This window comes from Electrophorus electricus, chromosome 25, assembly GCF_041902795.1.
Source record: "Electrophorus electricus isolate QZ-2024a chromosome 25, ASM4190279v1, whole genome shotgun sequence".
In the NCBI taxonomy this organism is placed as follows: domain Eukaryota; kingdom Metazoa; phylum Chordata; class Actinopteri; order Gymnotiformes; family Gymnotidae; genus Electrophorus; species Electrophorus electricus.
The window spans coordinates 1961486-1986435 of NC_137521.1; the positions used below are offsets into that span (position 1 = coordinate 1961486).

Below are 24950 nucleotides of genomic sequence, written 5' to 3' on the forward strand. Positions count from 1 at the left end.
GAGGAAGTCAACAAGCCTGTGCCTTCCTGCCAAAAAATAAGGAAACACTAGATAGACATCTCCATTCCTCTTTAAACTTTTGCAGTTGTTTGGCTTCGGAGAAAAGTTAATGTATTCGTTGTGAATGTATAGATGTATGGATTTAGTCCTGGGCTAGACAAATGTGAGCAAGAGGTTTAAACAGGCATGGACAGCTAAAAGAAAGAGCCTTCTGTAGACAGGGTGCAGGGCTGAAATGTTCTTTGCGACAGCATTTGCTCTGATGGAAATGGTGAAAATCTCAGAGATTCAGCAACGAGACCTTGGAGACTTTCATTTGGTATCTGCGTTATCAGAAGTACAATATCAGCAGGTAATGTCTCAGTTTTTAGAGAACGTGCCAAAAGTAAATGCAGTTTAGGAGGAAGAACATACAAAGCCTAAAGTGAGAAGCCATTAGAGCTGCACCAAGGACACTTCAGAGCTACAGGATCCAAACATCATTTTTTATTGAGTTAAACATTGATGAAACATACAATTTTGATTTATTTGGTATCATATTGTGGAATATATTATCTTAAGTCAGTCTAAAGTTGCTCCAAAGTATCAGCTCACTTCGTGATATGTTATTCCACCGGAAGAGTGTAATTGGGCAAATCTGATGGTAGGTGAAAGACCAATTACAAGGCTCATCATCACCCCATGTTAATGTTACACGTCCTATTACAACAGTTAACCTGCTGACCTGACATGAGACAGTCACATTACAGTTAGAAATTGGCAAGATAGAGGTAGGTGTGTGTGTGTGTGTGTGTGTGTGTGTGTGTGTGTGTGTGTGTGTGTGTGTGTAAATGGTCTGATTATAGGTAAACAGGAACCTTTACATACAAGTATTCAGATATAATAACAGCTACAAATTTCAGCATATTTTTCAATTAAATACCAGGTCAAAAACTTGCTTGACCATCTTAAGAATGCTTGACCATTTTAATAATGTGTCAGAATGCATGTGTCCGAGTGAGAGGGCAATATTGACAACATTTTTCGGGAAAAAAAAAAATTCAGCAGTGTCACGACTTCAGATGGAACTACAGCTATTAACTCCAACTCCCAGAACACCCAGGCGAACTGTCACGTGCTGTCAGCCTGTCAGTACACCTTCCACGGATCATCATCACTCGAATTCTGATTATGGTCACCTGTGGCTCCTTTCGAGTACCCTATATAAACATTTTTGTTATTGTAGCCTTTTGCAAAGTATAGCCATGTTTTCGACATTATTTTGTATCCTGACTACTCTTTGTGACTTCTCCATAATTAAACAGTTTTCTAGACTCTGTGAGCGCATGTCTGGTCGCGAAATGTTACAAGCAGCATTAGTCGTTAAACATATGGAGGGCACTGATGCAAACAGCTTTTTCTATGTGAGCGGTGCCCTTGAAGGTCATCTCCCATGTTTCTCAGCCCCACATTTCGTCCCTAAAGCAGAAAATAGCTGACAGCTCATTTCAATGCAAAGCATCAAGTGCAAAAGAAAGGAACAGACGCACGAAGACTTCGACGAAGCGTTCTTCTCTCCTCCTCCCTTTGTTCCGCTCCGGCGGTACATGCACGGTCACGCACGCATGTCAGCAGTGACCCTCTGCTAGACATGAGGCTGTGGAATCGGTGACCTAATCAGATGGAGGGATTATTAACCCTTTTGATTAAGGTCAAGTCATTAGCCTTAAGCAGTAGTGGTGACGCTACAGCACTTGCGTGGCTCGTCAGGCGAGTATTTAAAGGCCCGCTTTGGTTCCATCCTTAAATATCTGCTCTTCTGCTCTCCTGCTCTACTGTACCACTACAGGCTCTTCAGTCAGTAAGTACCGTTGTTGGTGCAGAGGTGTTGGCATCGATTTAGATTCCTGGTTGTATTACTTAGGCGTACTTCCAGTGATTAACTGTGATGTCTTTGACTTATGTTTGTGATGGCTAATTGCTGCAATTTCCCATTTCTTCAGCTATGTCCATCTCCACACTGTATGTGTCTTTGTTGTGCCTTGTGATGCTCAGCTCGGCCTGCTATATCTCTAATTGCCCAATAGGGGGCAAGAGATCCCTGATGGATGCACCATCTCGCAAGGTATTATATCATGTCTAATGGTCAACTTTAAACGTGTCAGCTGGGATAACGTTAGAACACCTGTCGTGCAGGTGAAAGTTTCCTTGTTCTTGGGCTGACTTGTGAAATCACTGGACAAGGTGAAAATATTACCATTAATGGGCGTTTAACATAAATTTGCATTTCTCTTCCTTCTGAAGTGCATGTCCTGTGGTCCTGGGGAAAGGGGTCGCTGCTTTGGCCCCAGTATTTGCTGCGTAGCAGATCTGGGCTGCTACGTGGGCTCTCCAGAGGCAGCCGGCTGCATGGAGGAGAACATCTTGCCCAGCCCCTGCGAGAGTGGAGGGAGACCCTGTGGATCTGAGGGGGGCCACTGCGCTGCACCAGGAGTCTGCTGCGATTCAGGTCAGTGTAACATCCTTGTCTTAACTGCACGAAGACAATAAGATAAGGCAGCTTCCTTTTACAACCTCTCAAACTTTGACCCAGTCCTCAACAGCAGTTAACACATTGATTGTCTGTCACAAGACTGCTAAGGGGGCGAATGATTGGGTGAAAGCCTTCTTAAAATTTTACTGGTTCTTAAAAAAACTGCACATGCTTAGTATCTACAATTACAATGCACTTCAGACTTTGACAAATGCAGCAATATCACAGCAGCTTTTGAACTGTGCGATGGCATACCTATGAAAATTTTAATTTCCAAAACTAGAAAGTGGTCACTAAATGACCCAGTCTACTTATTAAAACACCAAGCCTTTTTAGTCAGGTGTATAGATTGACTGTGTGCATGCATTTTGTTTGCTACAGAGGGCTGCGCCACCGATCCGTCGTGCTTGGCTGAGAGTGCCGCTGATCCAGAGGGCAGTAACGGCTTTGGCGGGGACCTCTTGATGAAGCTCCTTCATCGGGCAACACAGCACCTGGCCAGCAGGAGCCGCCAGTGAGCATCTCTGAAGCCAGTGCCCTGGGGGCCTCCTGCAGCCCTGGACTGGTGTGAAATCGAATACTGGATCACTTGATCCTACGCAGTATAATACACTCCCCTTTGAAATCACTTTGTATGAAAAATAATTGAGATGTTTTATGTGTAACAATTAGTGATGGCACTGACCGATAGACTGCTGACAAATGATTATGTAATGGTAATAAATGACAAGAGAGGACTATTTTAGTGTTGGAGTCTTTGATATCTGCTCTTATGGGAGGTTGATGTCATTTTAATTTCATGGTTGTAAAGAGATAAGCAGGATGCATGTTCTCTCTAGCTGATTAATTCGACTGTTTCATGTATTATCTCTCGGAACACTGTTATCGCTGTTAATGCCTTGTATTGGCTAACACAGTTCATCTTAAAGCACCAGTGTATTAATTATGCTCAACAGCACAGCCATTATAACTTTAGTGGTATATGGATCTTTAACACCAAGAGTCTCTTAACTTGTACACCACTATATCTTAAGCAAGTCCACCACTATCTTGTTGCTGATAAGGCCATGCAATGGAGAACTGATAACAGAGAGAAAAACCATGTAGTCTATAGTCCAAACACCAATGTCAGTATGAAACATCAACACATAATATAATGGTTCAACAGCAATTACTACTGGGCTTAATATAGCTGCTCTAGAATATGATTATGTATCTTGGTGAAACACCTCATTGCTCACTGAAATGTATGTTTGAACATCCACCAGTTATGATGATAAATGGCTTGTTTGGCTCCCCTGCTGAGCTGAGAAAATTTGAAAGAATGCGTGTATAACATGTCATAGAACACATGCAGTTGTGCCATGAAAAAAGGCTTCTTATACATGAAATACAATACAATAAATAAATGCTTGGCCATCTGATGGTTTCTTGCGTTATTGTGCATACAATAATGCAAAAAAGAAATAATCACATAGTTTAATTCAGTACCTGTATGAGGTACTTTTTCAATTCTCAATAACTCCCATTACACAAGAATGAATTTAACTTCAGAATGGGGCAATAGAGATTCCTAAAGACGCTCTTGAGCCGTGGCTGGTGCTTAGCAGTGTATATCATGAGGAACCAGAGCAGATTGGTTGTTTCTGAAACCCTCTCTCACTCTTATGAACCCACTGACTCTGGGGGGTGCTTGTCATGCAAGAGCAGTGCTGACCAGCTCGAAAGACTCATAGGAGAATTTACGCAGTGTCTTAAAAGTGAACTGCAAAAAAAACAAAAAACACCAAAAAACCTGTGCATTTGTGGTGGAGTTGGTAATCCATGAGCAACCTTCAGCAGTCCTCCTGTAGGTCATCAAGTGCAAGATGCTGGCAATGCAAAGGTTTGCACAGGGACTGCACGGACTTTCATACTGGGAAATACACGCAAGTTCCTCTGGATCTGAGAGGATAATAAGATTCTTTATGTTCATAGATCATAGAGCTTGACAGAAATAAATCAGTCAGTGATGCAATTTCTTTGATCTTCAGTGATGAGGTGAGAGTAATAGAGTGAGCAGGGTAAAGGTTAAATTTAGGGCTGACCTGTGGCACAATTCAATAGCACTCATGGCCAATGAGCCTGCGGAGCCCCAGAATGCATTGCACAAATCCTAACAAGCAGGTGTTGCAACACTGAGCCAGTGAGAGGCAGGCATATGACAGGTCACAGACAGCATCTCCACCCACTGCGGTTAATTATTAAGAGCCTGTAATGAAAATATAAAAAAGCCTCTGAAACTGGTGATCCGTTCCTCTCACTCTGCGCATCACGATGTCCTTCTCCGGAAAATACCAAATGGAAAGCCATGAGGGCTTTGAGAAATTCATGAAGGCGATTGGTGAGTATGCACGCGGAGGGATTAGCTTCAGAACCAAAGCAATGCGTCGTTTCCAATCAAACCTTATGGCAGCGGTAAAAGGCATGTTTCCTCACTTACTTCTGTTTGACTGTCTTTCAGTCAAACAAACTGAATTAAACTTGTTTATAATAAGAATTGGCTGGAAAAAAAATTGGCTGCGAGATTTTTGGTGTGAGGCAATGAAACGGAATTGGGTTTAATCACAGGGCACTGTAAGTAGAGGGCATTCGATGTGGCTGTGTTTTTGACTTCTTGCAGGCCTTGCCGATGACCTCATCGAGAAAGGTAAAGACATAAAGAGCATCTCAGAAATTGAGCAGAACGGGGACCACTTCAAAGTGACCGTGACGACAGGATCCAAGGTTAACTCGCACGCCTTTACCATAGGACAGGAAGCTGAGCTGGAGACTTTAACTGGAGAGAAAGTCAAGGCAAGTGTGACACCTCTTTTGCTATCCAGATCCCTGTATTTTTACCCAGTACACGAACACCATCAGAGATCACATATATGTAGCATAATTCCATCATAAGGAAATACCTTAATAGTAATCCATCTAACATTAACATTTTTACCATTAGTAAGCTAGAACAAGCACTTATTTTCTACACATAAAGTTCTACTTTATAGTTTTTGTGCGATATCCAGTCTTTGGTCATGACTGGATCCTGGTGTTTTGTAGGCTGTGGTCATGAAAGACGGTAACAAACTGAAGGCTACTCTGAAAGGAATTCAGTCAGTCACGGAGCTCACTGATGCCAACACCATTGTGCATGTGAGTACAGACAGGAGACGTTTTCCTTCATTCAAGAAGACTAATATAGATTTATATTTGTGAGCATACATTTTTAAATTTAAAATTTTACATTCTCTCTCTCTCTCTCTCTCTCTCTCTCTCTCTCTATATATATATATATATATATATATAAAACAGACACACACATACATAGACAGTGGTGTTTGGCTGAGATTAATCTCTGCTATTTAATGTGTACTTCAAGCTCTGCTGCAGATGTATCTAAAGCATGCTGCTATTTTTTTCTGTGCAGACCATGACTCTGGGAGACCTCGTCTACAAGAGGACCCTCAAGCGCATGTCATGATAAAAAAAAAAATCTTGACTGGGAAAAAAGTAGAGATGCCAATAAAGAATGTTTTTCACACTTATCAATCACACTTATCATTTCAAGTGATTTCTGATGTTGCTGGCTGTCATTATATATCTGTTCAGCTCTGGCGCATTAACCTGAATTAGACCTAAAAATACCCCTTTACATCCTTAAAAATGATACTTCTATTTAAAATGACAGATCTTTATTTAAAAAAAGCCTTTGCACAATGTTTTGATGCTGCTTAAATCAAAAACAAACAGCACTAAAAAAAAAAACAAAAAAAACAACCTAAAAACAAAGCTTTACCTTTCATTATATTATCTAGAACAAAACAAACATTTCCATAAAAGTATTAATAGTAGTTTACTGATCGTACTGATGGGTGTCCTGAGTGTCTTTCGTCACAGTGATGAAATGCCTGTTAGGGGACACTGTGCAGTGCTGGCAAGGATGCTGACATAAGAAGCATGTGAGGTCACTTCTTGCGGAACAGGCCCTTGACACCCTCTTCCACCGGCTCCGCCATCATCTTCATCGGCTGGTTCTTCAGGGCCGCCTCGCGCATGGAGTGATAAACGTACTCGTTCTGCTTAAACATGCGCAGCTCCATCTCCGTCTGGTTGCGCATGGCCTAGAGAGACAAAGGACATTTGCATGGATTCTCTTTCCTTATGGGCTAAACGGGTTCATCCCAGTTTGATGCTTCTGGGATCTGGTAACAGACACTGCTGTAAGAGGTCAGGGGTTACCTCTAGGTCCTTAGTGATGGGATGGGTTGACCCATGAGTGACCATAAGAATTGCGTAAGCTTTGCAGATCATGCCATGACCGACTTCTATGTGTCCAGCCTGCCAGTGGGTCACCCCTGCTCTCATCATAGTCATCCCTAGCTGGGCATTGTTCGGATGGTACAGCTTCCTAAAGACAGCGTGAAAGGCCGCGTGGAAGCGCGCCCTGTAAATCCCACCTCTCCATAAACCACCACCGGTATTCGACTCACTGGGCTCTGTACTCACACGTATCCGTCTACCATCTTGCGTGCGTACGTAGCTGCCTCCTCAAAGAACTGCAGGTAGGACAGGACCTCACCCAGCGTGCTCCACATCTTCAGCTGGTAGATGTGGGTGTCAGCCAGAACGTTCTCCTGCTTCTCCACACACTCGCGGCAGATCTTCACCACCTGCAGTGGGGACACCACAGGTACATAACAAAGTGAGGCATTCTCTCCTTAGAACGTTCATGCTAGGGTTAGTAGTTAACTTCTTAACGAATTAATTAAATTCTTTCTACAGGCACTGACATTTGTACTGCCATGGAACCAATATTGATGTATGGATTAGGTGCTAATGCCTGTACGATGTCATTAGGATTCAGTTTGATTCCAAATATTTATGTACTTGATAATAAGTTGAGATTCAATATTATGTAAACAAACTTGTAATGTAGCACAGGAATTGAGGAAAGGCTTTTCTGCAGTGGGGTAGCACCACAACTTGATCATATCTGAGCTACCTCATTGTAGTTTGCTTCCAAACGGGCGTTCTCCATTTTTTTCAGCATTTCCACACTGTATTCTGTTACTTCCTTCACTTTCTCTTCTGGCACCTTTGATGAAAGAAAGCAAAGTGAAAAGAGAGTGAAATATTTAGGGCACCTGTACACTAACATGGCATCTCCAGGATAGATTCCATGGTTTTGTGGAAAAAGATGCACATTTAGTCATTAGGTTTTCCTGTTTATCATATTAACAAACACCTTTTATGTAAATTAATCTTCTAGGAAAATACCGAAGGGACTCCATAGACTTGACAAGGAGCAGAATTCCAGGCTGTACCGGGGCCCGGTTTCTGTAATTTACGTTATGTTCCTAGTCTCAGGATATTAGTGTAGAAGCTTCTCAGGAACATGACCTAATCTCCAGACACCAGGCCCCAGTACAGTCTGGAATCCTGCTCCTTGTATGATGAATCTGCCTCTCTAACAGAGTAACACTACAGGAGCTAAATATAGTCTGCAACACAAAGGCTCCCTAACCTCAGGCCCGGCTGCAGATAGCTAAGTGAGTGCTGATACCAGACTATTCCTCTCTCTCAGCCAGAGTTCAATATGCTTTTGCACAGCTGGGTCCCTGGAACATTAATGCATGGAAAACCCTGTGCCATGCACTAAGTAATTTAATGCAATTTGGCTCACAGAATAGCCCGACTCCTTTTAAATGGCACACACTCCTGTAAATTTACATTTCCCCAAAGGGTTATGAGGTCATTGCAGCCTATTTATAGACAGCAAATGTTGCTGTCAGTGGCTTTGTCTAAAAGCCTACATGAAAAAGTCTATTATGCAAATAATAAATAAGTCACTATACAATCTTTTCTATGGCTGTACAAATGATTTTGAAACTGCATTTACACAATTTCGAACTATGGTTACACATCCATAAGTGTTAACTAACAATTCACAGAAATGATCTGAGATTTTTGTCAAATTTTAGGGTTCGGGTTAGCGTTCACAGATGGCAACCAGAGCATTTGAAACGTGGAAGCTCCACCTGAACTCCATCCACCACTGCCCCGGCCATCTTCAGGTCGTCCTTGGTCTTCTTGGTGCAGTGTTCGCAGGTGCAGTCGAAGAAGTATTGCTGCTTCAGCATTTGTTTGCGGTCCTCGGACAGGTTCAGGTAGTCGACGTACGACACAGTCAATTCCTCCCCAGTGCTAATCTTACCCAGGGCTCGGAGCTCAATTCTAATACAAGAGAGCAAGGAAAGCAGGTCAAAGGCCAGCTTAGTTTCATCTGAACCAGCAGTCATTCGGACGAAGGTGTCGAGGCTACCGTGGCGTGGAACAAGCACAGTATGCTAGTCACTGCTATTCCTCAGGCCAAGTAAGTAGAAAAGCACATTCTGACACTTTTCTGAACAGCGTACAGAAGCAGAACTGTGACAGATGTGAGTTCTGCAAATCAGTCAATCAGATTTGTATTTTGATCTAGAGGGTGATCAAATACAAGGCTTAACTTGATCTTGATCTTAGCAGTTTAATCAGAAATAGATTTTGTGAAGAGTGGCCATTTCAGCCAATAAGCCAGAGGTAAAAGAACATTAGGAACTGTACACAAGTAGCAAACCAATGTACGGAACAAAATGGTGAAAACAGACAATAGGCATATATAGAGATACGGTTAGACCTTTTGGTGGAGTCAAGACACTTATAAACTGACAAAGTGTGGAATTAAGTAAAGAAATTAAGTGATGGTAAAGAGAGCTGACAAAAACACGTAATAAAACATGCACCAACCACCCAGTAGCATTAGCCATCCGAGCTCTGTGAGAAACGTTAAAACAAGTCCCGCACACATTATACAGACAAAGTGGAATCTTTCTTAATGTTGGGTAAAAATACAATTTCACATATTTAGTCGCTTTTTAAGTTATTCTTTCTACTTAACAAAGAGGACGTACAGTTGGGCAAAGATTGAATTTCACCTCTAAGGTGTAATGTCCAATTGGCCTTTTCTTGCTATGCCATTGGTGTGGATGAAGTAAAGATGGCTGCACTTGGGTAGCTGATTTCCAATCATGTGATTAAAGAAGTGATAGAAAAACTGGATTAAATGACAAGCTTGACTAACAGACCCACCTCTTCTGAGTGTGATACATAGTATTGATGGTCGAATGACTGAAAGACAAAGCAAGAAGCAGATTGCAGGATCCAGAGACAGAAGGCCTACTCAGAACTCCCTTATTGTCAGTCTGCTGACTGAACTCAACCAAGCTCACTCTGTTGTAAAAATGTCAACAATCACAACAATAACAAAAACAGACCTCAAACTTAGAACTGTAATATTTTACCCAGGTGAAATATTACTGTGGGATTACAAATAAAGATGTGGGAGATAGCAGACACACGAACACCAGTGAAGTAACCTAATATATCCATAAGATTAAAGCAAACTGCGTGGGCACATTTTTATCTCCAGACGACTGTTCTGTGATTAACATACATAAAAACAGCAGGACGCGTGCATTTGCCTAGATTTTGGTATGTCAAAAATGTGGTTTTAAAGTCATGACATATCCAAAAAGCCTGTGGGTTTCAAAATCATGTGCACCATGGTCACATGTTGCACGTCACTTACATAGGCTGTAGAACACGTGCTCTAAACTTGGTTTCTGTTGGTTTTCCTTTCACCACATTTAGTCCCTCTCCTTTCACTTCAAATTCTTACTTCCTTCACCATCCCTTATCCATTTCTGTCTACTTTTACCTGCATGTCTTCTCCCACCCCCCACCCCCCCACACACACACACTCTTAAAGAATGGGAGCACTACTAATCAGACTCACTTGCCATTGTTGAGGATGACCGTGCAGTTTGGCCAGCAGTCATGGTTGACCAGACAGAGGTTGGGGAAGAGACCAACTCCCACTGCCTGAAGGCCTTTCTGATCACTCACCATGAAGCCATTGCAATTGATCTAGGAAAACATGAAATGTCAAATCGGGGTAGACCTTTTTATTCCCTTGAACACATTTTTTGATATTCTGAATCTGAAATATAGCAAATTGAATGAGAAAGGTGAGAAAATGTAAAGGCCAAGGCTTGCGACTCAGTTGGTGTTATGTACCACTCCGAAGATGTGTGAGATGCTCTCCACTGTGTGCTGTTTGCCGGTTCGGGGCCAGAAGTCCAGGAAGTTGTGGACGTCCACTTTGAGCTCCTTCAGGTCCATCTCAGGCATGTCCGAAAGGTGGTCCTCCAGGTCATCCAGAGTGGTGAGCTGCATGTCTGAGACCACACCTCCCTCCTTATTGAGACGCCACATAATACGTGCGGCGAGGCTAACCAGAGACGTGAAATCGCAACATTACCTTTTCCACATGCCACAGTACCTGTATATAGTCAAGACCTCTAGAGTCAGAAGTAAAGCAATTAAAAGCGATTTTGAAATAATAAACGTTACACTGTGCTGTGAGCAACTCAGCCACTAAATACATATAAATAAAATTTGCTATTGTTGCAGTATTGGTGGGGGGGGACCCCACCCATTTTGGCCTCCCACCCACTCTCCAATCCTCTGTCTCTATTCAGGCTTTCCTATTTGTGATTGGCCATTCATCCCTTCCTTTTCCTCCTTCCCCTTTCCCATCACACCATTCTTCAAGTCGTTGGGCCCTTACCGGATGTTTTCATTGGGCGCTTTGCCGTAGCTCTTTATAGCGGCGCACTCTTGTTTATGCTCGACCCATCCCGCGCGCTGACACGTACGGTCGCAGTACTGTGCGAACCGACACTGACCACACCGCTGCAGCTTCGCTTGTCGACGGAAACAACTGTGGCAGACATGTGCTACAAGACTGGAGGACAAAAAAAGAGAGAGGATTGGGTTTCTTCCTAACAACATATTGTCCATCAAACTTTCAGAGGCTCTTAAATATTTAGTGTACATGCTCTGTGTAATATGAATAAATGATTCCCTAACAAATAAGATGATATCCTGGTCCACAGTTTAGATTTTGGCTTTTAAAGCTATTAGGGTTGTACATATTTAATGAACTTGTATAGGAAATAAAAGAGAATTAACTTGACTCACTCAAAAGGAGGGGATCTCTGTCGCACCGCTTTATGGTACGCAGCTGCTGCCAGCCTGGCTTTACGCTTGAAGCATCTAACTGCAGGTCCCTACACCGATATACTCATATATCTGTTGCTTCGTGAGGTGGTGTGACATCACACAACCACTTATTTGTAAATGTTAACATGCTAGTTTCAGTGAAATATTGAACTTTTCTTATTATATAATCGTTTATGCTGAAGCAAGGAAATTCTATAAAATAGTGTGCAACTCTCATTCTGCTATTAACCACAATAGTACCATTAAATAAATGGTTCTAATGTATATGGCCTACTTTTGTTTTTGGAAGACTTTGGTTTTGTGGTTAGGTTGACATCTCATCTGAATTTTGTACTTCAGAATTATTTACATAGTAATTATTCAGGAAATAACATTTAAATCTGCATAGCACAGCACACATAACACACAACACACACACACACACACACACACACACACACACACAAAATCCTACACATCTCACTATTTTAATTCATTACATAGACGGCTTGGAGAAACAGCGCCGTAGTATAGAGCAGAGGTCATTTATTTCAGATAAGGGTGCATGTGCCATATAAGGTGATGAAGCCATGTGAATGAAGAATACCCAATGTACCCAAGATATATCTGCCACTACTAGTCAGCAGTCAGGCTAACGTAAGCCAGTGTGGGTATTAGCATGCCTTCATTTTCTTCATTATAAATTCAATTGAATTTTTTGCCATCATTTTATTAGTCAGGTTAGAGCGAGAAATAAAACTTTCATGTTCCAGCTCTGTTACTAGCACTTTAAAAAAAAAACGCCGCATCTGTATGATGTAAAATCAATCCCAAAGGCTATTCATGCTCTCAACAGCACCCGGTCACTTAAGAGTGACCAAGCGTCACCGTGACGGTACAGTGTACAGAAATCCCACTGCGCCGTGCGGTTCGACCTGAGAGGATCCGTTCAGATTAACATAACATACTCATAAAAAAGGCAAACGCTTTGCAAATGTGCTCCTTTTCCTGGGGCGAGTGATGCCTTCCGTTCGGTCCATCTGCCTAACAGCTTACCTGTCAAATACAACGGCGGCAAAGCAAGGCTCTGCAAAGAGCACGTCCCCAGCCCAAACTTCCTTTGTCGCTCTCAGCCCACGTCCCTTTCCTGGCGAGTCGAACACCTCCACGATCTCCATGCCTGGAGTTGGGCTGTCAGCTCTGTGCTCACTGCAACACCGCTAGACCTTTCAGTCAGCGTGGCCTTTGGATCATCTACTAGAGCAGATGGACATTCCACTACCACCTCTTAAAATAGGCTGCACACTCAAGCCATACCATCCCGGGGTCAAAAGAGGGGAGGGATGTCTCAGAGGTCGCTGTGAGACATGGGGACTGTGATTCCAGCAAGGGTCTTAAATTATGGAAGGAAACAAGACTACTGATTCCAAGGTTCTCGTGTGGGTTTTTATTGTGGCAAATGTTCTTGTGTGATTAAGCAAAGTGTAACATCTCTAGGCGTGTGAGTGTTCACTCGGGAGCCTGGGTGGTATTTTCGTCCCTCAGTTGGGTCCGTCAGTCATAGGCCTGTCAGTCAGGGACAGGGTGTAGCGATGGAAGACAGCTGCTCCCACATGGACACGCACACTCTTGGCTTCATGTGATTGTTTTTTTTCCAGCACTTTCCCAGACCTCCTTCTTCTTTCGGCTTCTCGACACTTCTCAGAAACCTTGAATAGCACAGTGCCTGCTGTTTTTTTTTAATTGTTTCCCAGTCCACAACTGAGCCTTGTTTGTCCGTTTACTGTGTTTCTGTAGTCTACAAAATAAAAAACAATAATATAAAGAATTATTGCAAGATTTATTTTTAAATGCCCACATGAATGAAATAAGGTAAGTCTATATGAAACACATTTAGCAGTTTAAGATGAAACTGTGCCATAGTGCAAAAAAAAAGCAGATCTGACTCTTGTGTTCAAAAAGGTAACACTGGTTTAGGGAAGTAAACCTATATTCCGTCAGACATAAAATCAGGGAGCTGTATCTGCACACGGCTTGCACTCTGTGGTGGAAGACAATGATGTCTCCATTTACCCACCATGAGAGAATAACCGGATATCCTGCTCAGACAACTGCGTATGCAGAAATCTACATTGGTGGCATTAAAATCAGTGCTGCTCCAGGTCGCTTCTCCCAAACACATTATGTGACATGTCGGATGTGTGTCAAATGTAACTTTCTCTTTAAAAGTGTAATTTAGGAATTACATTCTAGACCAACAATGTTTGCGATTTAGGAAACAAGATATTCACAGCAACACTTATTGGGACATTTCATGATTGCCTAATGATTAAGTATTAGACAATAATCAATAGGATCTTTTTTTTTTTTTTTTTTTTTAATCTTCTTTATATACTCATATTCCTGGAGCTATATATAACGCTAACAGGCATGTTTGATGTCAAATCCTTTTTATTTGATTTACTGTGCTTCAAATAAACCCGAATTGCATTTGGACTGGACGACGTTCAAATTCTCCGCTGGAAACTGGACTCTACCGATTTTTAGTATGACTTCATTTAGGGCAGGTGCTCTGCAGTCAGATATTATCATGGAATTGTTCGCTACACTAAAACATCGGCTTTATGCACAGGTGTGACATGTTCGAGTGCAATAAATATCATTCTAAATTCAAAATTGAATCGAGATTTGAAGCACAAGTACTTTTCACTGAGTTTGTGATCCTCCTAAGGTTGCCTCTAGTGTGGTTCCTAATGGAGTTGATGACCTCTGCTGGTGTTCAGTGAAAATGCAGGACTGTAAATGCATTTTCAGAAAGGTACAAGAAGAAGAAGAAGCAAAACAAACAACTTATGCTGTAAAATCGTATTTAAAGTGTAATTCAAAAGGCGAAAATAAATAGAATACATAGACACAAAATGTAGTAAACAAAAATGTAACAATTAAGCATGTATTTACTTTTACTTTTTTTTTTTTTGCCATTTAGCAGATACTCTTATCCAGAGCAACTTACAAAAGTGTTTTGTCATCTAGCTTTACCTAGAATGTATCCTAGCCAGTACAGCAGGTTAGAGTTCAAGATGCCAAGATACTAGAATACTGCTGAAATACAGGGATCAACGCTGATATGTCGAAGGTGTGCAAAATAACCATAAGCCTTATATCAGACAATGTTAAGCGCAATATCCTATGACAAAACATATTATTCAAAGCGCCAGTACCTCTAATCACCACTAGAGGGCAATCGTCGTGTCCTCCATCACAGACGTCAGTGCTGGTGGATCAGGATGCTGAGATGCAAACAACCTGGACAAAACTGAACGCCAGCTGGCCACAACATATTTCCTTCTACACGTGGAAATGCCATAGCACATGACATAACAGGTCTTGGAGCGGAGGATTAAAATACACATGGCCTGGATCTCTTTGAGTACTGCAGGGAATTTTGTGTTTCAACATGACGACTAGAATGCAGGCAGACTTGTATTGTGGCATATGGTTTACTTCAGGTTTACTTCAAAGTCATCACCACCGTAGCAGAGTATTGATCTTAGGATGTTTTGGGTGAATGAGAAAACCCACTCCAGGGGGTGAAAAACATTTCTGTGATTCACACACGCTTTGACATGCAGTGCTGTGCAATGTGATTATGGCATGCATTAAGGTAAAGATAAATGTGCTCCATGTTAATATATGAAGGCTGAATTTGTTTAGTAAAGCCAAAATTGTTATTATGTTACATAATGTTTTAACATGTCTGCTGTATTGAGCCGGTTAAGATGTTATTGTAGACTCAAGATGAAACGATGGAAATTGCAAATACCTCTGATACATTCACATGTGTCACCAAACAGGAAAGAACCAACCAACAAACAAACAACAACAACATATTTGCTGCTTTACAAGTTAGCATGTCAAATATTACATTTTATTTTTCAAATTTTGCTGTTTCTAATTATTTTATCATTCTATGGCCAGAGAGCTGGTCATATATCCATATAAACCTCTTCGTTAAAATGATAATGAACTGCAAAATGTATATTTTGAGCTCATCATATATAGATGTGTAATATACTCACCATATGTTAATGAATAGAGCATGCCCAATATTCACAGTAAAAAATAAATGAGTCATTCTAAATACAACTATTTCTAGTACTCAGAAATAAATATAAATAATAAAAATAATAAATAATAAATAATAATAATAAATAATAAAACACGACTACTATTTTTGCACTCATTGGCTAGCCTACATAGTATCCCCTTATGCTGCTACTTACCTACCAGTGTCACATGACACTGTGAGCCCATATTTGATGGAGCATGTTTCCATGGTAACTGCTAAGTGTTGATGTCACCAGCAAATTTGTGAATGGAGTCTCAGGTCTGGAAAGCCTGTGGCATGTCACGCACTACGTGTATGCACTAGTCCACACCAGATGCTTTAATATACAAATAAATGTAAGATGATTTAAAATCTTTAAAGCTGCCACACACATAAACATGTAAAAAAATAAAAAATTAAAAAAAAACATGCACCCACCCACATACACACACACAAATAGTATACAAACTGGCCTTCTGATTGCAGGATTTCCTTGCCAATCGTATTTTCTACCCATTTTCATACATTCCATGCAATCCAATTAAGCCATTTAACAATCAACCCAAACCCTATCCTCTCAGATAGTGCGACTAAGCTTGAAACTCTAGATATTCTAGATATTCTGGTCATGTAACTTAAGCCCAGGGGCTGGAGGTCACCTGCTAGGCCATGGTGATGAGTGTTTTGAGAGGCCTGATATCCTTCCATTTTCAGGCCATTTCTATAATTAGAAGTTGGTGTTAAGCTTTTGTGAAATCATGCTGACGGTGTTGCATAGCTCCAACTGACCTCCACTGTCATGCTGTTGTTGTTTTTTTTGGTAGAGACGCTTAAGGATTAACAATCCCCTCCGTTCGCCAGCTGCAAATCAGCCGTGGTGGAGCACTACGCGCGTGCGAAGTGCGTCCGCGACTGCGAGGGGCGTTACTCGCGTGCGGCACAGGGGCGGGGCACGGGTGGGTGTGTGTGGCCCGGCTGACACGCGCGTCCGCTGCTCCTTCCATCCTTTCATCCCTGGCAAAGTCGGTAACAGGCGCCGTCCAGTTCGCACCGCCCCCCGCCCCGCCCACCCCCGCCACCTCTGTGATTGACTGCACTACACCTGCGAGTGGCGGCCGCACGCGCGGCGTTATCTGCGGCGTCCCGGTGTGTCGCGCGACGCTGACCGTGGTGCTGCAAGCAGTAAGTACCGCGACGGACGGTTGCATTCGTCGCGTGATGTAGAACCAGCACAGTCCTTGCACGGGGGTTGCTCGCACGTAACATACCGTTCGTTATTTTGTTACACGAAATTGCACGGTTGCGAACCGCATTTCGGTGTTTGTCGACATGGTTGTGAAGAATAACAGGAAGGGACGTGCAGGTAAGGGTTTGTGACTGCACCGAAGCTACTGCGACTCATCCGAGTGGAAGTAAACCCGGGCAGGGACAACGGGCACCGCATGCACGCGCTCTGCGAAGTGACCGCCGCTTCCTTTGGCTCGGGATCATTCTGCTCAAGACGCGCAGGATCGCGGTGGATCCGGTGCGTTATGTAATGCTGCTGAAAAGAGCGGAGAGGGGGCGAAAAAGGAGCACGTTTCCTCGTTCCGTGTCTCTCGTGATATTTCACGGTAGTGCTGCGCGAACGCGGGCTCGCTATTATGCACCCGCGGCCGTGCCTCTGTTCAAAAACACAAAAGTGAGGTTACGCTCGCACGTCAGCGGAGGTCTGAGTCTGGAGTGAAGCGCCGCGCTTGTGTGTAGAAAATGGTGTGCATGGTGTGTGCACTGCATAGTAGACATTGAAGGGAGCACCGCAGCACGGCGAATTAGATGCGAGAGCAGTAAGAGGATCCTGGGTTTGATGTGCTCGCGGGGATGTGGCGTCTCAGAAGGCGCTGAGACACTGTGGATGCAGATGTTATGTAACTATGTATTGGAGAATCTGCCGTGATGTACGTGCTACCTATTCTCTGTGCAGTTGTGTGGTCTTTGTACGCACCGCTTAAGACACAGTAAGAATCCAAAGTGTGGATTTAAAACATAGAGGTTGAAGTAAATCAGTCAGAATAGTCACAGCTCTGAAGAAGTAGATGTAAAGACTGTTCAGCTGGGACTATGGAGGGTAGAGGGGACTAGCTCAAGACCACATCGCATGTGTTTTGTGCACACTCAGCTGAGAGCCCAGAGTCATAATATCGTAAGCATGTGAGTACAGGTTGAGGTAGACCTGTAGTCTTGACAGTGACGATTAGAGCATTACTGTGCTGGTACTGTGCTGTCTGCAAGTCTGTTTTGCATTCGTCCTGTGGATAGACTGATTATTTCTGTGTGAATCTACGTGAATTTAATTACCAGAGTTGAGTCCCATTATACACAGAAACTTGCTTGTTTCACTGGTGTGCGTATGGGTCTGTGTGTGTGTGTGTGTGTGTGTGTGTACGTGAGAGTTTTCATCTGAGAGAAGTGATGAGGTAATGCCAGTGAGGCATGTGTCGGCGTAAGGGCCCCCTGCAGGAAAGCGTGGTGCATCACATCACGAAACCCGGCAGCTCGTACCTCGCGTCCTCATCGGAGATGTTTTGACACTTCTAGAATGTGTATGAACATCAGTGTGATCTGTCAAGAGGGCAGCGTCACACATGAACTCTTACCTAGCTTTTCAGGGAGCTACGTGCATGTGTGTGATCTCTCTCTCTCTCTCTCTGTAGTGTACGTGCCCACTAGCTGGTGGTACCACCCTGACTACAGTGGCTCATGCCAGGGCCTGCAGCGCTGAGTGAGAGGCCAGCCTCTGGCTCCCCACCATGGGTAGCGTAGGCAGCGGGGTGGCCGGCGAACAGGAGTTCGCCATGAAGAGCGTGGGCACGCGGACCACGCTACCCCGTGGCCCGCCCCTGTCCCGGCGCGGGCCTTCCGATCGCGGCTTCGGCGCCGAGCACCTGCTGCCGCCACCGTCAGCCTCCGAGGGCACGGGCTCCAGCGTCGACCGGGGGGGGAGCTGCAGCATGGCGACGGACCGACCCCGGCTAGCCGGTGCCGACTCCACCACGGCCGCCGCCTCCAACCTCGAGAGGGTGCCGTCCGCCAGCGACCGGCCAGAGGGCAGCGGGCCGGCTCGCAGGGAGGCGCCCAGGGCGCCGGGCGCGGTGGGCGTGGACGTCTGCGGGAACCCAGCGTCGTACAGGGGAGAGAAGGTTGCCGAGGGCAAGGCTCCCGGAAAGGCCAGAGAAAGGAGCAGCACAAGGGCAGGTGGCCGCACGCCGCCCGAAATCCTGCCTGTGTCTGGGAAACTGGAACAGGTACGCAAGAGCTGCACGGTATGATGTCGTGATTTTATCAAAAGTAACATAAAGTAAGGAAAGGTCATGCAACACAGAACTAGGTACTACGTCCTTTACAGCTTCCTTGTTTTCCTTCTGATTGGTTATAGCACTAAAGTAGGCGGAGTCACTGTACTTCAAACCCAAATCTAAACTAGTCTCACTCTTCTCTCAAGGCTCTGTAGAAACATTACTGCAAGCCTTCTGTAATTCTGTAGCTTTCCATACAAAGCAATAAGTGGCCTTGTGCAAATGAAGCTGGAATATGACCTGTGCATTCATCTTGTAATCTCAACTTTCATACAAACAGTTTGAAGTTTTCATGTTCTTGTGAGTTAATTTCTCTTTTATGTCTCCCCACACTTATCCTCAGAACAACTCTGCAGTTGTGCGGCCTTCTGCCTTCAAACCCGTCGTGCCAAAGAGCTTCCACTCCATGCAGAACCTGGTGGGACATGCTGGGGGCGGCGGTGGGGTGGGGGGGCGAACCGCAGTGGGTGCTGCAGGCTCGGACGCTCCTCAGTCACTTAGTGAGCAGGACAGTCCCGAAAGGGAGCGGACGGGGGCAAACGGCGGCCAGGGGGGCATGTCAGACTCAGGCAGGAACTCGCTCACCAGCCTGCCCACCTACGCGGGCCCAGGTTCGGCATACGGGCGTCCTACAGCCCTGGGTCCCCTAAGTGCCTCCACCAGTCATATTAACAGACTGGGCATGGCAGCCGCCCCACTGGACAAACTGGAAAGACCCAACTACCAGAACGGTCTGAGCGCTTCTGACAGTGGACGCTCATCCTCTGGGAAGAGCTCCTCCTCCTATCATAGGCTCTGTCACCTGGGAGACACGCCTGCTGCCGTTCGCCCCTCGCCCTCCTCTGATGACGTCATTCAGGACTTGGAGGACAGGCTGTGGGAGAAGGAGCAGGAGGTGAGTGTTGGTGCTGGTGTTTTCCATTACATAACAGAGATGTTGGGAGACCTGAGGCAGCCTATACAAGGACTACATGACACTGGCTTACTCATTCCCAGACACACTTTACGTAGAACTTCTATCCTCTAACATACTTTGATCTTTTTAGCACAATATTTTAGCATAACTTTGATGTAGCTTTCTTGAATATGAGTCAGAATACAGAATATTCCTCATGAAAGCAACTTCAGAAACAAGTTACTTCTGAGTAAGAGCTGAATTCAGAATAAACTGGTATTTTCATTGCCTTCTTTGTCCAACCTACCTACCTGTGCAGTTAGTCATGTGTACGATGTCTGTTTATGATGAGGCAGAGACAGTCTACTAGGTACATTTAAATCTATATAGAACAGGCAAAAAGACTCATGCAAATTTTAGAATATGTAACTAGAGATCTGTATTTGCTGAGTGTAAAGGGGATTTTACTGTTTGAAAAATTCACTCAAGCAGAAAAAAAAATTATTCTCAGCACACAGGCCAAGTGAAACTCCAACACGAGTAGTCGTGTAATTACTCACCTTGGCCCCTACACAGCTCATCCCAAATTCTGCCACCACCTAACCTCTAACCCCGGGCCTCCACCACTCGTGTGTGTGCTCAGGTCCTCCACATGCGCCGTAACCTGGACCAGAGCGAGGCGGCCATCGCACAGGTCTTCGACGAGAAGCAGCGCGTGTGGGAGCATGAGATGGAGGAGCTGCGTCAGAACTACGCCGGGCGGCTGCAGCAGGTGTCGCGGCGCGCCCAGCGCTCCCAGCAGGCCCTGCAAGCCCAGGTGGCCCGGCTGCAGCAGGACAAGGGCCGCCTGCAGGAGGAGATCGGCGCGCTGCTCGCCCAGCGTGACAAGCTGGAGCGCATGTGCCTGGACTACCGCAAGGAGCAGGCCGACCTCCTGCCCCGTCTGGAGGAGACCAAGTGGGAGGTGAGGGGCCGAGAGGAGGCGTGGGATTGGTGGCTCTGGGTCCCCTCGCCAAAATGTCATTTGTAGCGATTTTGGCCGAGGTGATAAATACCAGGAAGCAAATGGCACAGGGACTCCTGAAGAACATTTTGTATCAGTGACGCAATGTATATGGTACAACTGTCTCACAGGTGTGGCGTCACATCACGCAGACCAAATGTACACAATATGGTCAGTGGTGGACTCAGTACATGTACTCAAGTACTGTCTTGAAGTGTTTATCGAGTATTTCTGGTTTTGAAATTTTTTTTTTTTCCTTTCAAGCCACTACATTTCACAGTAAGAATTTATATTTTGCTACATTTATGCAACAACCAAAATGATATTTTATGAGCAGTAGATGATGATGAAGATGACAAAGATGAAGATGATGTGTTTTCAAATTAAAGGACACAAATCGGGGAACATTGGACATCTCAATTAGCTAATTTGCTTTGACGTGCTCAGCTGCAGTCTAACTGCTAAGAAATCTCAAAGAGACCAAGCCAAGTTAGTCTGAAAAACAGCTAAAAACAATCCATCAGCTTCCTCTTATTATAAAGGGTTCCTTTTCAAATGCCTTCTTTACTTGCCATGCTAATGCCTGATTTCATCCTCCAGTACTTCAGCAACAACTTTGCAATATCAGTGTAGTAAGTGTAGCCAGGACTGTCGCCAGCAGGCCAGTTGTGGTTGTAAGGAAAAATAATCTGTTGTTAGCAGCAGCAGCCGTTCAGAGGAGCTTTGACTAGGCTCACAAGCCGCAAGGTGATCTTGTAAATTAGCGAAAAATGGAACAGAGATTGAAAAACCTTTTAGACAATTGTCTTTGCAGTATTACATTAGCAGACCTAAATTAGATGGGTGGGTTTATTTGTACGTTTATATTAAAATGAGAACGTTTCTGAAAATTCTATTTTCTCCTTTCATTTGATGCAATAATAAAATATAACTTCAGACACTGAAGTTAGAATGCTTTTGTTTCGATTCCCCCAGTGGATATTCAACCGCAGACTAGTCCTGATAAGTCTTTTGAGTTCAACTGAAGGAACGTGTCACAAAGACAATTTAAAATATTTGTAAACATTAAAATAGTATTGCAAGCTTTTAAAAATTGTAGTATTGAGATATGACATACTGTGTTTGTAGAGTATTACTTTTACAAATCATCCCTCCAAAAAAATCTGTTTAATCTAATGTCTTTTATCTGTTTTATCATTGACGAGCCAGAAAGAAACATTAGTCTAACAGTGGGCTCAGTATATAGAAATATATTTTAGTATTCCAGGGGTGTCTTTCACTCAAGCACTGCATTTGTGATTAGCGTGGTTAGCGTGACCTTGTCTCGTGGCCGACAGGTGTGTCAGAAGGCGGGAGAGATCTCTCTGCTGAAGCAGCAGTTGAGGGACAGCCAGAACGAGGTCACCCAGCGGGCCGGGGACATGGTGGCCCTGAGGAGCCGGCTCAAAGAGCTCAACGCCCAGCTGAGGCAGAGGGAGGAGGCCATGCTCGGCCTGAAGGACTCCTACAGCAGCAAGAGCCGTGAGCTGGAGAGGTGTGAGGGAGAACTGAAAAAGACGCTGGCAGAGGTGCGCGTTCGCTTCCAAACACACATGTAGGCCGCCAATAACCCGTCGACCAACTTTGTGATCTGTATTGGAGTAAAATGCACTTTTTGTGGTCAGATGGAATTGATCTAGGAGTTTTGTTGCAATGACTTGCTTTAATCTGACAACTGCTCTTGCTCTCTCTCTGCCTCTGCCTGGAAGGTGTCAGTCCTCCGGGACAGACTAGTCGTGTTCGAGGCCGAGGTCCTGGGGCTGAAGCGAGCCCTGGGCGAGCTGAGCTACGCCGGCGAGCGGGCGACGGGAGGCCCGGGTGGTTGTAGCGGAAGCGGCGGCGGCGGCAGCCTGCCGTGGGGCGGCCTGCGTTCGCCGCGCACCCCGGAGGGCCCGGTGCCGGCGTGCCCGCTGGGCGCGTCCGCCGACCCCCTGCTGAGCCTGCAGAGCGACGAGGCCAAGGCGCAGCGGCGGGAGGCGGGCGAGCTGCAGCAGCAGCTGGAGAGGCTGCAGGGTGAACTGCGGCTGGAGCGGCAGCAGCGCGAGCTGCAGGCCCTCACCTTCGCCCAGGAGCGCCACACCTGGCAGGACGAGAAGCAGCGCGTGCTCAAGTACCAGGCACGCCTGCAGCTCAGCTACGTGGAGACGCTGCAGCGGAACCAGGCGCTGGAGGAGCGCGTGGGTCAGCTAGGAGCCAAACTCGTCACCTCGGCCGGCTCTCCGCCGCCGGGCAGCCCGCCCACGCCCATCGCCGTCACACTCACGCCAGCCGCGGACGACGACCCCAAGTCGCCCCCTCTTAACCAGTTGGCTCCGCCGTGGCCTGGGCCCTCGCGCCTCGAGAGAATTGAGTCCACGGAGATTTAGTGCCGCCGCCGTGTGCTGACTTGATACAGAGACAATCGACTTATTGCCCTCTACACAGGTTGCTGAAAATGATTTATTCGAAATCACTTACAAGTCCCAAATTTCCACTTAGGGGCCCAGATTAGCAGACTTGCTACTTTGAGGGAACAACAGAACATGCAGTTATAAATCAATGTGCTGGAAAGATGAAGGAGCCACTCCAACAGAGAGACAAAGTCTCACGCTGTCACAAAACACATGCACCCACACATGTACACTGACATCCTCTAACTATCTCAAGGGATCAATGAACCAAGAAGAAGGAATGAGTTGAGAAAATATTTGAGTAGAAATTAATTTTTAAGATGGAGAAGGTATCTGGAATAAGCATAGAGTAATTACAAGAAAGGCACCGGTGTGCTTCAATGATGTTTCAGGGATACTGGGGAACCTGGTTCCCCATCACTGCACATTGGCTGCAGTGACTAAAAATGATCACTAGGGGTCATCAAAGAGTGTTGGGAGGGATCCCTCTCGCAGACAGCAGTACTTGAAAAAAACAAAAACATTTTCTTTTTGGCTTTGTTTGGTTAGGAAATTGGAAGGCACTCTGAAAAATTTGCTTTCATTTATTCTATAAGTTGATGTTTTTTTAAAATCATCATCTTATGATTAAAAATATACTTATTTGAGAGCAATGGGGGGGGGGGGTGAGTATGTGGTGAGAGGCAGTAAGCAGACAGAGACAGAGACAGAGACAGAGACAGACAGTCTGGGTGACAGACGTTACCCTCTCTGAGAGAGGGACAGACTTGCTGCTATGTACCCATGTGACGTTCTGTGTTGTTGAAAGACTGGCTATGGATTTGGCTGTTGATCAATGCTATTTATGTAAACATGTTAATATACCAAGATACTCCATGTGAATATTTTGAGAAGACGATCATTATTATTACTGCATTGTTCTAATGATTGTGGATTGATGAGGCAGACCATTCTATTGCATTACTTTCTCATGTATGTACTGTATGGTACATACAGTATAGGCCGGCCATTTGATCTCTTCTATGATACAATACAACAACCATATCCAAAACCATGTTCCTTTTGATGTTGTTGTTATAAATGTAATTATGTTGTTGTTTTAGAGCGCAAATGCTAACTGTTTTTATACTCATTTTTATGTTTGTATTTATGTTAGTGTAATGGCTTGATGAAAAGCATACCCAAGCAAAAATCCTAAATAAAAACACGAATAAATCAATAACAGCCCATGCTGATGTTTGTATTATACTAACATGAAGAATAATGCATCATGTGTATGACAAGCGAGACTAAAAGGTTTAGTGACGGTCTACCCAACACTACGGCTACCCAACACTAGCTCTGCCCAACACTAGGTCTACTCAGCACTACCAAACACTAGGTCTACCAAACACCACTCAATACTAGGTCTACCTAACACTAGGTCTACCCAATACCACCCAACACTAGGTCTACCCAACATTATACCCAATACTACCCAAAACTAGGTATACCCAACACTGCCCACTTCAATCCAACACTAGGTCTACCCAACACCGCCCA

The 24950-nt window shown here is 44.6% G+C and overlaps 4 protein-coding genes across 9 annotated transcripts; 3 read left to right on the top strand and 1 right to left on the bottom strand.

Annotated features, from left to right (window-relative positions):
• Positions 1-45: 45 nt before the first annotated feature.
• LOC113570978 (isotocin-neurophysin IT 2) lies at positions 46-3252 on the top strand. 2 transcript variants are annotated; one of them, XM_026999698.2, is made up of 4 exons: positions 46-352; positions 1983-2104; positions 2284-2488; positions 2894-3252. In XM_026999698.2, exons 2-4 carry the CDS (start codon positions 1985-1987, stop codon positions 3028-3030), a joined length of 462 nt encoding a protein of 153 aa, XP_026855499.2. In that variant the 5' UTR covers positions 46-352; positions 1983-1984; the 3' UTR covers positions 3031-3252. The 2 variants fall into 2 exon arrangements, with proteins under 2 accessions (XP_026855499.2, XP_026855497.2); XM_026999696.3 differs by lacking the exon at positions 46-352 and adding an exon at positions 1756-1840.
• A 1466-nt stretch (positions 3253-4718) lies between these two features.
• On the top strand, positions 4719-6090 carry LOC113571053 (fatty acid binding protein 1-B.1). The gene is made up of 4 exons (XM_026999812.3): positions 4719-4895; positions 5175-5347; positions 5597-5689; positions 5964-6090. Exons 1-4 carry the CDS (start codon positions 4829-4831, stop codon positions 6015-6017), a joined length of 387 nt encoding a protein of 128 aa, XP_026855613.1. The 5' UTR covers positions 4719-4828; the 3' UTR covers positions 6018-6090.
• Positions 6091-6370: 280 nt separating this feature from the next.
• Positions 6371-12908, bottom strand: smyd1b (SET and MYND domain containing 1b). Of its 2 annotated transcripts, XM_026999810.3 has the most exons (10): positions 12695-12908; positions 11205-11381; positions 10652-10865; positions 10371-10501; positions 9665-9703; positions 8575-8770; positions 7539-7631; positions 7043-7206; positions 6776-6944; positions 6371-6657 (listed from the first exon to the last, which is right to left on the bottom strand). In XM_026999810.3, the coding sequence occupies exons 1-10, from the start codon at positions 12814-12816 to the stop codon at positions 6502-6504; spliced, it is 1461 nt and encodes a 486-aa protein (XP_026855611.3). In that variant the 5' UTR covers positions 12817-12908; the 3' UTR covers positions 6371-6501. The 2 variants fall into 2 exon arrangements, with proteins under 2 accessions (XP_026855611.3, XP_026855612.3); XM_026999811.3 differs by lacking the exon at positions 9665-9703.
• Positions 12909-16656: 3748 nt separating this feature from the next.
• Positions 16657-24619, top strand: lzts3b (leucine zipper, putative tumor suppressor family member 3b). Of its 4 annotated transcripts, none has more exons than XM_081707986.1 (6): positions 16657-16928; positions 18440-19048; positions 19425-19976; positions 20620-20940; positions 22317-22547; positions 22728-24619. In XM_081707986.1, the coding sequence occupies exons 2-6, from the start codon at positions 18536-18538 to the stop codon at positions 23382-23384; spliced, it is 2274 nt and encodes a 757-aa protein (XP_081564112.1). In that variant the 5' UTR covers positions 16657-16928; positions 18440-18535; the 3' UTR covers positions 23385-24619. The 4 variants fall into 4 exon arrangements, with proteins under 4 accessions (XP_081564112.1, XP_035377985.1, XP_081564113.1 ...); XM_035522092.2 differs by having other exon boundaries at positions 18440-19030; XM_081707987.1 differs by lacking the exon at positions 16657-16928 and adding an exon at positions 16977-17109.
• Positions 24620-24950: the final 331 nt, after the last annotated feature.

Bases quoted from the DNA above. Each gene is read 5' to 3' on its own strand.
- LOC113570978 (XM_026999698.2), top strand. From the start codon at position 1,985: ATGTCCATCTCCACACTGTATGTGTCTTTGTTGTGCCTTGTGATGCTC. The intron at 2,105-2,283 runs GTATTATATCAT...TTCCTTCTGAAG, and splicing joins TGGATGCACCATCTCGCAAG to TGCATGTCCTGTGGTCCTGG. The intron at 2,489-2,893 runs GTCAGTGTAACA...TGTTTGCTACAG, and splicing joins AGGAGTCTGCTGCGATTCAG to AGGGCTGCGCCACCGATCCG.
- LOC113571053 (XM_026999812.3), top strand. From the start codon at position 4,829: ATGTCCTTCTCCGGAAAATACCAAATGGAAAGCCATGAGGGCTTTGAG. The intron at 5,348-5,596 runs GCAAGTGTGACA...GGTGTTTTGTAG, and splicing joins TAACTGGAGAGAAAGTCAAG to GCTGTGGTCATGAAAGACGG. The intron at 5,690-5,963 runs GTGAGTACAGAC...TTTTCTGTGCAG, and splicing joins ATGCCAACACCATTGTGCAT to ACCATGACTCTGGGAGACCT.
- smyd1b (XM_026999810.3), bottom strand. From the start codon at position 12,816: ATGGAGATCGTGGAGGTGTTCGACTCGCCAGGAAAGGGACGTGGGCTG. The intron at 11,382-12,694 runs GTAAGCTGTTAG...TTTGTCCTCCAG, and splicing joins GCCGCCGTTGTATTTGACAG to TCTTGTAGCACATGTCTGCC. The intron at 6,945-7,042 runs GTGAGTACAGAG...CGCTGTCTTTAG, and splicing joins AAGATGGTAGACGGATACGT to GAAGCTGTACCATCCGAACA.
- lzts3b (XM_081707986.1), top strand. From the start codon at position 18,536: ATGGGTAGCGTAGGCAGCGGGGTGGCCGGCGAACAGGAGTTCGCCATG. The intron at 19,977-20,619 runs GTGAGTGTTGGT...GTGTGTGCTCAG, and splicing joins TGTGGGAGAAGGAGCAGGAG to GTCCTCCACATGCGCCGTAA. The intron at 20,941-22,316 runs GTGAGGGGCCGA...CGTGGCCGACAG, and splicing joins TGGAGGAGACCAAGTGGGAG to GTGTGTCAGAAGGCGGGAGA.